This window comes from Cheilinus undulatus, linkage group 10 (genome assembly GCF_018320785.1).
Source record: "Cheilinus undulatus linkage group 10, ASM1832078v1, whole genome shotgun sequence".
In the NCBI taxonomy this organism is placed as follows: domain Eukaryota; kingdom Metazoa; phylum Chordata; class Actinopteri; order Labriformes; family Labridae; genus Cheilinus; species Cheilinus undulatus.
Genome location: NC_054874.1, coordinates 39011619 through 39024794, shown reverse-complemented (window position 1 = coordinate 39024794; position 13176 = coordinate 39011619). Strand labels below are relative to the sequence as shown.

Below are 13176 nucleotides of genomic sequence, written 5' to 3'. Positions count from 1 at the left end.
GTAGCTTTCATTGTATTCTTCAGGTCATTGTCTCACTGAAAAATGCATCTCCTTCCAAGCTGAATTCCCTCATGCATACTCACTCTTGTTATGTAATCATCCGTTGTTCACATCACCTTAGCACTGCTCCTGCACTGTAAGCCATTGCTTGTGTCTTAAAAATATGGCGTTCTCCTCCACTATTGTGTTTATGGCAGGACTTAAGATAAATGTTCCTTTTTAATTTATGCTTTTTTTATGCTCTTCATGTTACAAATGTCTTGTTTTTGGCTATCGAACACTTTGAATTGCTGTATGAATGATAGTGCTGTATGTAGATAAAGATGTTTTGCCTTCGGACATGAGATGAGACATTACTTGACTTTGTTTTGAAAAAGCCCCGAAAGTCAGAAGCTCCTCATTGTCAAAGAAAGTGTCGAAATGCATAAAAACTTCATAAAAGACTTATAAAATCTTTATTTTTGATTGAATTCTTTGGCAAAAGCAGAAACATTGATTGTTAAAACATAAGAGATAATGATGGAAAAACAGCAAAACCAGCAGTATCAGAGGAAAACCAGCAGCAGAGTGGTGTTGAGTCAGCTCAGTACTGGGAACACTGGTCTCTCCTCAGAGTTTCTGATACTGGAGTCTGGGAGCCCTGGGTGGCCTCACAGGTCACAAAGCCCACCATCCTCCACTGGTCTGCAGGGAGCCTCAGGGTGCTGCTCCAGCTGTATCGTCCGTCCCTCTCCAGTACCACTGGGCTCTTGCTCTCCTCCCAGCTCACGCTACCGCCCACCTTCCAGGACAGACTCCAGCCAGATGGGAAGCCTCTGTTGGCCAGGCACATAAGTGTGGCCGTACCCTGCTGCAGCTCAACACTGGAGGGGGGCAGCACTGTCAGGGTGGGGCGTGCATCACCTACAAGAGACCAGTCACCTCAGAACAAACTGAAAATGTACTGTTGATAGGATTTCTCCTTTAAGGAGTTTCAGTCAGATGTTATTTCTGCTCCAGGGCTCACAGACTGTTTCACTTCCCTTTCAGAAGTCTCTCATTTAATCAACACAGAAACAATGAGCTTACTTTGTAAAAATATAACAGAAACAAATACAGTATGTTTTAGAAGCTAATCAATTCGTTCCAAGCCTTTGCACGATTAACTAAACTAATTTGGTGGAAACATACCTAATCTGAATAGAACTGCTGAAATCGATCATAATTAAGACTAATGTGATAAAAAGTTATAATCTGAAGTCACAATAGATCTATGAGGAAATCAGAGATACTGAACATTTTCATTCAGCATTGTTTATCTCCACTTTGTCCAAACTATTCCAAATACAAGATAAATTAAAAAACCTCTGAGCGTTATCATTGTGGTGTATGTGAAAAAGGGAATAAATAAGATCGTGAATACATAAAGAGCAAAACAGTTTAAAAAGATTATCTACATTTAACAATACCACTAAATTTCTTTGTAAATTTACTGTTTAGAATTTAACAGAAACTTACTTCCAACATCCAGTCTGGTTCCTCCACCAAAAGTCCTCCACAGTGATACAAACTCATTGAGTCGCTGTGCAAAAACCTCTAACCAGAAACACGACTCTCTGACTGAGCTAAAAACCTAAGCTCACCTAACCTCAAGATAAAACTTTAATATCAAAGTGAAAGACAGGCATTTGTTAATCATTAATTTATTAACTAACCATTTCTTTACCCTACATTTAACATTTGTCTTATATTCTTTTGTTACTTTTTTAAACTTAAACACATTGGGGTCAGTTTTTTCTCATTTCAGACAAAATCATGACAATGAAAACAAAATAAAATGTATTTTTTACATCATCTTTTCACATGATAAAAAGCAGGAAAAAAAATGAGTAAAGGCTCTTGATATCTGACTTACTTCCAACATCCAGTCTTGTTCCTCCACCAAAAGTCCTCCACAGTGATACAAACTCATTGAGTCGCTGTACAAAAACCTTTAATCAGGCAGAGATGCAGCTGTCTTACTTTGACACAGCAACAAGGCCACTCAGCACATGTCCACATGCATGTGTGTTGTGTGGCAGCCAAGGTCAAGATTGATGGCATGTCTCTTTTGTCCAGGCCTTTTCACCCCTGATAACTCATTTATTTATGTATACAGTGCTTAACATATTTATTAGACCACCACCCAAAGGAAGGTTTATACCACAGCTACCCTGAATTAACAGCATTGGTAATTACCAAAATCATTTTTTATGTTTCTGCAATGGTTAATACACCAATATGTAGAAGCTCTTTAACCCAAATGATATTTTTTATGCTAAAATAGAATTATTATTGTTATCCATGAATTTTCAAATTTACTGATTTACAACAAAACTGAAAAAATAGTAAAGCACATAATTATTTCTTGATTAATATGTCAAATTATAGTTATTTACTTGCATTCCTGAACAGAAAAATAAGTTTTAGTGGTTGAATGCTATGCTTGATTAATTTCTGACTTCTCGGAGAATCCCAGTGAGCCGGCTCAAATTTTGGTTTAAAAAGGTGAATTCAGTTTGAAATTCCTCATTCCTGGCCAAAATGGTAAAATACTGAGAGCTCACTGAAAATGAAGGAGTCTGCATTAAAGCACTTCATGATGCTGGATGGTCTTTGAGACAAATAGGGAAAGACATTAAGTGTTCTCACAGTGTGGTCAAGTATGCTTTGGAGTCAATTGCCGAGACTGGTACTTACAAAATGCGCCAAGGAGGAGACAGGAAATGAAATTTAACTGAAGCAGATGTCAGACACCTCAAGATTTTCAGTACTAAAGACAGAAGGAAGACCACTGCTGATCTTCAGGCAGAGATGAATGCTTCTAGATCAGAGTCTGAGAAAGTCTCCAGAATGACCATAAGCAGACGACTGATGGAACAAGGCTTAAATGGAAGAATAGCTGCTAAGAACCCATTATTGAGGACTGCAAACATCCAGAAAGGCCTCAGATTTTCCAGGGAGCACAAACACTGGACTGCTGATGACTGGAAGAAGGTACTCTGGATGGACGAGTCCAAGTTTGAACTCTTCGGTCAACATCGTCGTGTTTATGTCAGCAGAAAAGCTGGAGAATGTTTTGATGCCAGATGCACCCACAGTGAAACACGGTGGAGATTCCATTATGGTATGGGGTTCCATTTGTGGATACGGAGTGGGCAAATTAGTGAAAATCCATGGTATCACAAACAAAAACGTCATCTGAATCTGATTGGTCGTGGGATCATATACCAACAAGACAATGACCCCAAGCATACTTCAAAGCTGTGCAGAGACTATTTGACCAAGAAAAAGGTATCTGGAGTACTGGAACTGATGGGCTGGCCAAGTCAAAGTCCGGATTTGACTCCTATTGAACAAATTTGGGATTTGGTAGATTCAAAGATTGATCGCACAAAAGTTTCATCTAAAGCAAGTCCGTGGGAACAGCTAGAAACTATTTGGAACTCAATAACAAAAGAGACTGTGGAAAAGTAAATAAAAACAATGCCAGCAAGAATGCAAGCTGTTATCAAGGCCAAAGGAAGCCATACAAAATATGAAGTTTTTTGGTTATTATGTGTGAAAACGGACTATTTAGTTGTTTCAGTTTGTTATTTGCCAAATAAATAACAATAACATTTTAAGTTTTAAACAAGTTTTTGAAAGATTTCTAAAATTTTTATGTTTTCTCGTTTTTATGACAAGTGGTCTAAGAAATTTGTTGAGCACTGTATATGTTAGGCCTGTTATTATAAACGCGTTAATGCTTGTGATTAATCCGGATAGCTTAACGATTTAAAAATATAATAACGCAATTTAATCATATGACTAAGTTTAACCACAACTTCCTCCCATAGTCCTCCTGCGCGGATGTTTACGTCCCTGGGGTGAGAAGGTGAAAGGCGGGTCAAATGCAGCCAGCAGTGATGAGTGAGGAGACAGACCCAGGTCTGCTTCACAGCAAATTTCAATTTAAAAAGCTGCCTAATTAAAGTCTGGATGAAACAAAAGTTGTTGTACTGCGGCGATGAACTGTCTTTACACCGAAGCAAAACGAGTCTGAAGCACCACCTCCAGGCAAAACGCGTCTCTGCTAATGTTAGCAAAGACACTAACAACAACACAGGATCAAGCCATAGCGTCAAGCAAACTGGCGCAGTCCAGCAGACCTGGATTTGTCCCCAAAACGATATATAATGCGATTGCTAATGGGTTGTCAGAGACTGCAGACTATCAACATTGTTGACGACAAGGGGCTTCAAGACATAAGTCAAGTCGCCTCGGATGACCCATACCACAGAACACCTACGAGAACTACTGTCACAAGAATCCATGAACTGTATGACAGCTAAATAGGCAACTAAAGTGGAGCAGCTGGCCAGAGCTACTTTTATTACACTGACAAGAGACCACTGGACATCAGTCAGCAACTTCAGCTACCTGATGACAGGTAACAGCACACCTGATCATTCACTTTACAGCACAAGTTATTTTATACCTGACTTCTTTGTCTGCTGGGCTCTGCCTTCTTATAAATATTGCTCAGTGAATTAAGACACTCCGATTTACAAACAACAAATAAGTTTAAAAATGCTAGTTTGTTTAATATTTCTCTAATTAAACCCCATACTTTTACTAATTTATCTCAAACAAAAATGTGAGTAAATGGTAGTATTTTAAACGTTAATTTATAGATAATAATAATAATACATTTTTTAGTAAAAAGCGCTTTCAAAGTGTTGTACATAAAGTTAAAATAATGAAAATAAACACTTGATAATAAGAATGTTTAAAAATCTAAAAATTACTAAACTATAATGATGTGATTAACTTGATGATTTTTTTTTAAATCAATTAACAGCACTATATATATTTGTTAATCTATAATCTTTAGTGCCAATACCAATAATCATTAAAAAAATGTATCATTTAAAAACACTTGGTATGAAAAAGTTGTCAAAAATTCTAACACTCCAATCACTGATGTAATCCAAATGTAACTGAGGTCATTCAAAGCATTTTCATAGAGATCCACTTTGCATCAGCTGCACCATGCCCAGCTGCTCTGGCAGAGTTTATAGCCCCGAGAGTTAAACACTGAGTGACTGACGGCTGTCCATCGTAATAGAAGCCACAGAAAATCCACCACATTAGAAACATGGCCTTGACCTGCATCCTAATCTGGACGGTCCTCTACTGCTGCTTTACAGGTAAAGTCCATAAAATCAAACCACTCTCCTCTGTGAACATGCATCAGTCTGAAATGAAACTTTGTTGTTGTCATTGTATCCTCAGAGTCCGGAGGACAGATCACATTGAGCCAGCCTGCAGCAGTGAGATCTACTCTGGGAAGCTCCGTCACCATCTCATGTACAACCAGTCAGAACGTTTATGTTAACGAAAACAAACACCGTTTAGCCTGGTACCAACAGAGAGATGGAGGAACTCCTAAACAGCTTATTTACCTTGCCAGTACTCGAGCATCAGGGATTTCAGGTCGTTTCACAGGCAGTGGATCTCACTCACACTTCACTCTGACCATCACTGGAGTCCAGATTGAAGATGCTGCAGTTTACTACTGTCAGAGTAACCATGAAATCAGCAGTAGTCTGTATGTGTTAACACAGTGAAAAAACGCCGTACAAAAACCTCTGAGACTGATATGCTTCACTGAGTACACACATTCACAGATGTGCACCCTTATTTTTATGCTGTCCTGCAGCCTCTTTATCAACTACATATCTACTACATACACCTTACAGGCACGTTTTAAGAAAAGAAAAGTAGCAATTAGCAATGCTTGTACATGGTAAATCCTGATAGTTATCCATAGGCACATAGAGTAAGTTAACTTTAATTGGTAGTCAAATAAATGTTTTTATTACTATGTTTTATCAAGTAATGTTTAATGGCAAGTAAGTCCTTTAAAAGATACAGGTAATTCCAACATATAGCAGCTTATAATTCAAAAATTTGATTGCATGCATGTGTGGTGATGGTGGTGAGGGGTGGGCTTCAAGACTTTGTGCCTAGGGGCCTCTGCATTCTTAATCTGGGCCTGGGTAAAACCATCGGACAGCCTGATCCAAGCTGCGACAGCTCAGTTAGCACAGCTGCAATCGTGCACTGTTCTGTTCTAAAACATTCTTGCTTTGTTGTGAATCTGGTCTGAACAAGGCTTAAAAGAAAAAAAAAAATCACACCAGTGTCACATAGTGAAATCAAAATATTTCACATGATAATAGTAAAAAGAAGTTCTAGTAACACAAATCCTCATCTCCATTTTCTTTAAAAGGTGCTGGAATAGATGGGGTCGTGCTCTAGGTTAGGCTGAATTAATTTTGTTTAGATTGAGGGATGAATACATTCAAACTACCCCGAAATACAATTTAACATAAACAGTTAAAAGGAACCCCGCATGATCAGACAAATTCATCATGTTGGATAGATATTTGTATTTCTTACATGTATGTTGTTGTAAAATGTAAAACTCACTAGACGTGCATTTGGACAAAGATTTAAATAAAAATCTAAATTACCTCACCAGGCCCCACCATGTTTAATTATGCAATGCACTCTGGATAGTGGGATGTCATCAGGCTTCAGTGGTTCTCTGTTTATAGTATTTCTATGCATTTATCACCCATCACATCTGTATATTATAATCATGATCTAACTGTTCAAGAAATAAAAATCATAGAGACTTTACTCTCAGTGTTAATCAATGTAAATATAGCAAAAAGACGGTAAGTGGAGCTGATATTATTGTATCTGTGTCTGTATAGTGCTTACTGAGAGTGTGTGAGAGAGAGAGATTTTCAAACCACATTTATTTGCTCAAAATGTCATAAATAAATCATACAAAATAAACACAGTCAAGTCAGAAATTGGCCAAATACCAATTCATAATTTTCAACAAAACACAAGACTTACTTGGAGCACCAAATACTCACCTTGTCACCTTGTTACAAGATAAATGGCCATTTTTGCCTGACTAAACAGAAAATTGAACAGTTGACATTTTGATTTCTTTTCTCATTAGAATTTCTCAGAATGAACATGTGCTGTGCGAAAACCTCCTCTAACAAAGAAGGTATCCTAAATGACGTTTGAGACAAAGAAAAAAGCCTTCCCCACTCCAAGAAACAATGAAAAACAGTCTCTCTCTTTGTATAGAAAGCTGATACATAAGGATTAATGATAGAAACAGAAGCATTTACAACAGCAATACCATGAAGCAGGGCTGGAGAGGGACTGATTTTCAGCTCTGGAGTTTCAAGGCTCAGACCAGCCCACTTTAGGTCACAGCCTTTCACTTAAGTTGTTGTAATTGTCTTTGCAATTAAGTTGTTTAATTGCGGACTAAGTATTTTAATTACATCAATGTTCAATTAGGCTATTAATAACTTTTTAAAAAGCATTAAAGTTTACTTTTAGCATTCAGGTAGAGATATTCTGAAAACAGTTGAGCTATGTGTATTTGTTCACACTATAGAACATCAGCTAGCCTGGGCTTTATTTGTTACTGACAGCAACAATCACACTAAGCTCCATACTGGGGCCTGCTACTGCTGCAAAAATTAAGATTAAAGCTGTAGGAAATATTTTCTTGAGTCAACGAAAGCCCATCCCCACAATCAAAAGGGAAAAAAACAATCTATATTATTTCATAATTTTGATTGTTTCATTACTATGACCCTCTTTGCCACTCAATCTCTAAGTACAGGTTTCATAATTGTACAAGTCTTCTGTTGTTTTAAAAGTGATCCCTTCATAAAAACCTTTTTTCTAATCATTTGTCAAGTCAGTTTTCTTTACACATCAGATCAACACTGTACTTTTTTTTTTTTTTTTTTTTTAATTCACTGAATCATCCCTTTCCATTCTCATAGCTTGTTCTTAATAGTGGTGAAGGCTCTTCTTTTCAGCAGCAGACTGGTGGAGGAGCTGCTGCCGCAGAGGTGATGTTTAACACATAGTTCTTGTAACACAGCTTCTATTTGCTTAGTGCTAATTTGTGTCGTGTACTTATACGTTGTTGTATAGGCTATAAAATCAAACAATTCATTGATTTGTTCACACACTTGGACAGTGGCTTGCACAGTTTATGCTGTTATGTGTTGAACACCTGGTTCTGCTCGCTTACCTGTGTCGTCTCCACCTGGCGCGTTTACATCGAGCTGTGAGCTGGTGATGAAAGAAAGATACATATTCGCCTGATGAGCTTCTAAAACTCTCAGTTTCTTAGTCCAACTTTTCGCCAACTTTGATCTAGTTATTATCCATCTTTCTCTCTTGATTATCGCTTTGACTGTCTTAAGTTGGAGGAATCAACTAATGTGATAAACGTGGAACCAATGTAACGGTTTTGTTTCCAGTCAGACGCTCCGCTCCGCTCGACCAACCACAGGGGGAGAGAGAGAGAGAGAGTTTTGTGAGGGGAAACGTAACTTGAACACAAATTCTTTTACTTTGTCTTGACTTAACCCTTTTGCCAATATAAATAACACATTGTTTTGCCCAGCATAGTACTCCGTTTGTAATCAGATACTTCACCATTTTCAACAAATAACCAACATGATAGACTGGGACAATTTTTACATCTGAAAAAGGATTACGTTTTGCTTACATTTGACCAACACGGTATGCAGTAATTCAAGACAGTTAGAAAGAGAAGGCTGTTCTTTCCAGCCTCTCAGCAGGAAGCTGATCATTCTGACCACCTGATCCCCAAACGTGAGGCCAGAGTGGCAGCATTGTCCAGATAAGGGCCATAATCCTCCAACACACATCCGTGTTAACACCCCTGCCTCAGATTTAAGGCATGTCCCATATATCACTGGCTCTTTTCAAAGCCAGTATAAAGAATCACTGTCTGATCTTTGGACTCATCCTGATTCTGAATATATCAGCAATGCTGTCCATCTGTGCATCATTTGATACACTCTGAACACTGTCAGCTCTGTCTTCACCTCCCTGTTTGTCAGTTTGTATGTCGTTTTGACCAAGTTTCCCACCATCCCACCCCAAAACTTTTCAAAGTGTCACATGACTAGTGTAATTAAAATTATCAGTACATAAGTTGAAAGCCAGATTTAACTCCTCGTTAATAGTTTTCAAAATCATAAACACTTGCCTTCTAAAAGCCATGACATTTTAAGGTCAGGAGTGTTTCATGCTATTCCGTCCTCAGACTACAGAATGGACGGTTAAAGCATTCCACCTTGCTGAGAGGTTTCTTTATTGGGGTCAATACACGAAAACGTGCTCTATCCAGCATCTCTCATAGACTGTGTCACGCTCAAATCAGTCCCCTGACAACACACATACGAACAACAATCCTATTGTTACAAAGAGATTTACACCCAAGAGGTGATCATTTTTTTGGGACATGAACTGTCTGTGTTGGGTAAGCTCTTCTGCCAACAACTAATTTTTCATAAACAGTGGCACATTTGAAATAACTTTCTTTGCAGGGTTAATGAGAGAAAACACCAGAGTAGGTGTCCCTTGGATCACCTCTCTACTTTCATCTGACTGACCTTATTGGTACTATGAGACGCTAAGTTTTGCTGTGTACAGATTGTGCCAGTTTAAAGCTCTTCTTGTTCTAGTCCTAGCCCCAAAGTGCCACTTTAATTTTTTCTTTTGATTTGAAGATATCTCACTTTTAACAGTGAGCGGGCTTACTGCCTTCATCCTCGGTGTTGTTTACCTTGGCATCAGGGAGTCTGGTCTCTACCCTACTTCTGCAATATGAAGACTGTTAACTGCGAGGGCTGTTTAACCCTTTCTTTCACAATAGAGAGGTAACTAACCTTAGAGAGGACATCCAGAGGCTTTCAGAGGAAGGACTCTATGCTGTCAAGCTACAGCAATATGGCGGCATCTGAGTTGAATAGGCTACTGGCTATCCACACCGAAATTTCAGATACCATGCTGTGGGATCCTGTGCGCACATGACCTTTTCCTGCTCAACTCCTAACTCCCGTGAGTCCTACACAGAGATGGTGTTCCGGGGAGGGAAAAACAGAGGAAACAATCATGTTCTCCCCAACTGCTTCTCCTTAGCAACACAGTGCTGCAGGACGACGCACCCAGAGATCCAGGTGAGGCCAGACTGAACAGTGATGCCACAGGCTGCTCTTCTGCGGTTCAGATACGGCCTGTGCTGCTGCTGCCTCTGCTCCACCTGCCCCAGGTGCTGTCACTACCTCCTCGGCAGCTGCCTCTGCCCCCTCCCCAGCCGCTCCTGCTGCCTGCTCTCCCTCCCCGTTGGTCTACTCTGCGCCCGCCGTTGACGCTGCTGTTGACCGGGTGGTGGTCCAATCAGCCGAGGGACAGCAGAGCAAACAGCGGGAGAGAATCATATCCTCCCACCACTGCAGGCTGCTGATGAAAGCAGTCAACATATGCTCTGGTGGGAGCATACATCACCCGGAGTCTGCACGGAAAGGATTATCCCCCTCACAGCACACACCTGCCCAGACTGTCTCCCCTCATCTGGAAAACAGGTATGACATTCTGAACAAACAAGAATTTCCACCACTCCCAGTTGTCTCCAATTCCAACTCAATGGGCACGGTGCAGCGCCATTGGAGCTTAAAAAACAGGCGTGTTGCCGGTGAAATGACTTCACGCCATCCTCCTCCTAGCATTGAGTTGTTTTCTTTCAAAAACGACAAGAGTCGTGTACTGACATGTCTACAGTCGCCATGGTTTGCATCACGCAGTTCTATATGGAGTTTACTCCTTGGTAGCTGTGCACGCGCACCTCAGTAGCAGCAACGGCGTCACATGTTTTGTTGCTTTGTTTGGCCCATAAAGATGTGACAGAATGTTCATCCAGTCACCCTCTGAGTTTTTTTTCAAAGGCTCTTACCTTTCCCAAACGCTGTCTGTTAAAGGTTTTCCAGATGGATGTGTGCCTTTTAGATCCCATCCCAGCATCCCTTTTTAAAAAAAACTTTTATGACTTTTGAGATTCTTACCATTTTAAATTATTCTCTTCAGACATGTGTTTTCCCTTCTGCTTTTAAAACAGCTGTCACCAAACCTCTTGGATACAGACCTGTATCCAATTTGCCATTTTAAAGTAACATTTTAGAAAAGATGGTTTTAAACCAGTTAAATGATGTTATTAATTACAGAAATATTTATGAAATGTATCAATCTGTTTTTACAAAAAATCATCAAACAGAGACTGCTTTAGTTAAAATTGTTAATGACTTCAGGTCCAACATGGATTGGAAATTACCTTCTGTCTTAGCTTTATTGGACCTGAGTGCAGCTTTTGATACAGTCCACCACAGAATTCTTTTAAATAGACTCCATAATTTTATTGGCATCTCTGGTGCTGTTTTTAACTGGTTTAAATCTTATATCAGTGATAGAAAGTTTTATGTGAACCTTGGGGATCACTCATCTAAATGTTTTGACATGAAGTGTGGTGTTCTCCGAGGTCCAATTTTAGGCCCTACTCTTTTTTAATCTTTATATGTTACCTCTAGGGAATGTCATCAGGACGCATGGCATCAATTTCCACAGCTATGTTGATGACACACTCAACTTTATGTTGCCATGTCTCCTGATAACACAGGGCCACTTGATGCCCTTTTAAACATTAAATCATGAATAGCAGAGAACTTTTTACAACTCAACCAGGACAAAACTCAGGTTTTAGTCACTGGTGCAGAGGACAAGAGAGACAAACTGGTCAGCAAACTCCAAGCATTATCTTTTAATCCATGTCAGCAGGCAAAAAAATTAGGGGTTTTATTTGATTCAGAGGGGATATCACCAAAAAAGCTTTTTATCATTTAAAGAATAAAGCCCGAGTGCGACCTTTTCTCTCTCAAGCCAATGCAGAGACATTAATCCAGGCTTTTATTACCTGTAGAATAGGTTATTGTAACGCTCTTCTTTCTGGTCTCCTTAAAAAGAATATTTCACAGCTCTAGCTGCTCCAGAACTCAGCTGCACGGATGTTGACAACCCGTTTCTTTTAGAATAGATTTTAAGATTCTTTTACTGGTTTTTAAAGGTCTTAATGGCCTTGGCCCTTCTTATTTATCTCATTTGCTTTTACCCTATGAGCCCAGTAGAGCCCTCAGGTCTTCAGGAAGTTCTCTGTTAATAGTCCTGAAAGTTAGAACTAAAACTTACAGTGAGGCATCTTTTGATCCGCTATGCCTTGAGGAGGGAGGAGAGTGCACAAACTGCAGCATTTAATCAAGCCTTTATTGGCGTGCTGGGCCAGCTTGTGCAGGCCATAAACAGCTGTGCACAACCATAACCCCCCCTCAACCTGACTGCACCCTCTTACCTGACTGGACCCTCTTAAAAAAACTTGAATTTGCATAGCATACACTTTTGTAAATAGTTTGCTATGTTGCACTGCTTTTCTTTAAATAAATAATTTAACAACATGTGACTGTATCATTTTCTATTTCATCTGTTATCACACTGACAGGGAAAGATTCAAGATTTATAAAGTGCATCTGTTTTGGTTTAATGATTCCTAAGAATTCTATAATCTTGATTTACACCATATCAAAGGGTGATTTTATTCAGGTTAAGGTTAAATGTTTACTGTCCAGTTTTACTTACAGTTATCACCATATTAATTTAGTTCATGCTACTGTATTATTCTTAAACAGCTTTTCAATCTTTTAGCATTAAGTATTGGTAGCCTTAAGAAACAAAAGACAGTTCTGCAAAAAGTAAGTTTATTGGTCAAAATTCACAATGAAATACAATAAGGCATATGAGAAAGCAAATTAACTATTCAAATGATGCATCAGACCCTCTCGTATATCTCTGCCCTCCTCCACTCCCACTGATGCACGGTTGAACATCCAGACCGACGGTTTGCGGCGACAACTTTGCGAAGAGAGAACCATCTGAAACACACACGCTGCATATACTTTTTAATAGTGATTAGCAATAACTTGCAGCCGTTACAATGTTGAAAATGGGACTTTGTCATTGGGTGGGGATGAGGGTACAGGGATAGGGTGGGGAAAGGGCTGGGGAGGGGAGGGGTAGAGTCATGTAGTCTTTCTTTTTTTCTGTTTGTGTTTAAAGCACTTTGTGCTACATGGTTTTGTATGAAAAGTGCTATACAAATATATATTGATTGATTGATAGTAACAAATTAAATTGCTTGAAAGTGCA

At 39.2% G+C, this 13176-nt stretch overlaps 2 gene segments (V, D, J or C); one reads left to right on the top strand and one right to left on the bottom strand.

Annotated features, from left to right (window-relative positions):
• Window positions 1–441: 441 nt before the first annotated feature.
• Window positions 442–5591, bottom strand: LOC121516026. The segment is given in 2 exon segments: window positions 442–903; window positions 5466–5591. Coding segments are annotated over 2 exon segments (339 nt in total).
• On the top strand, window positions 5096–6648 carry LOC121516025. The segment is given in 2 exon segments: window positions 5096–5210; window positions 5296–6648. Coding segments are annotated over 2 exon segments (387 nt in total).
• Window positions 6649–13176: the final 6528 nt, after the last annotated feature.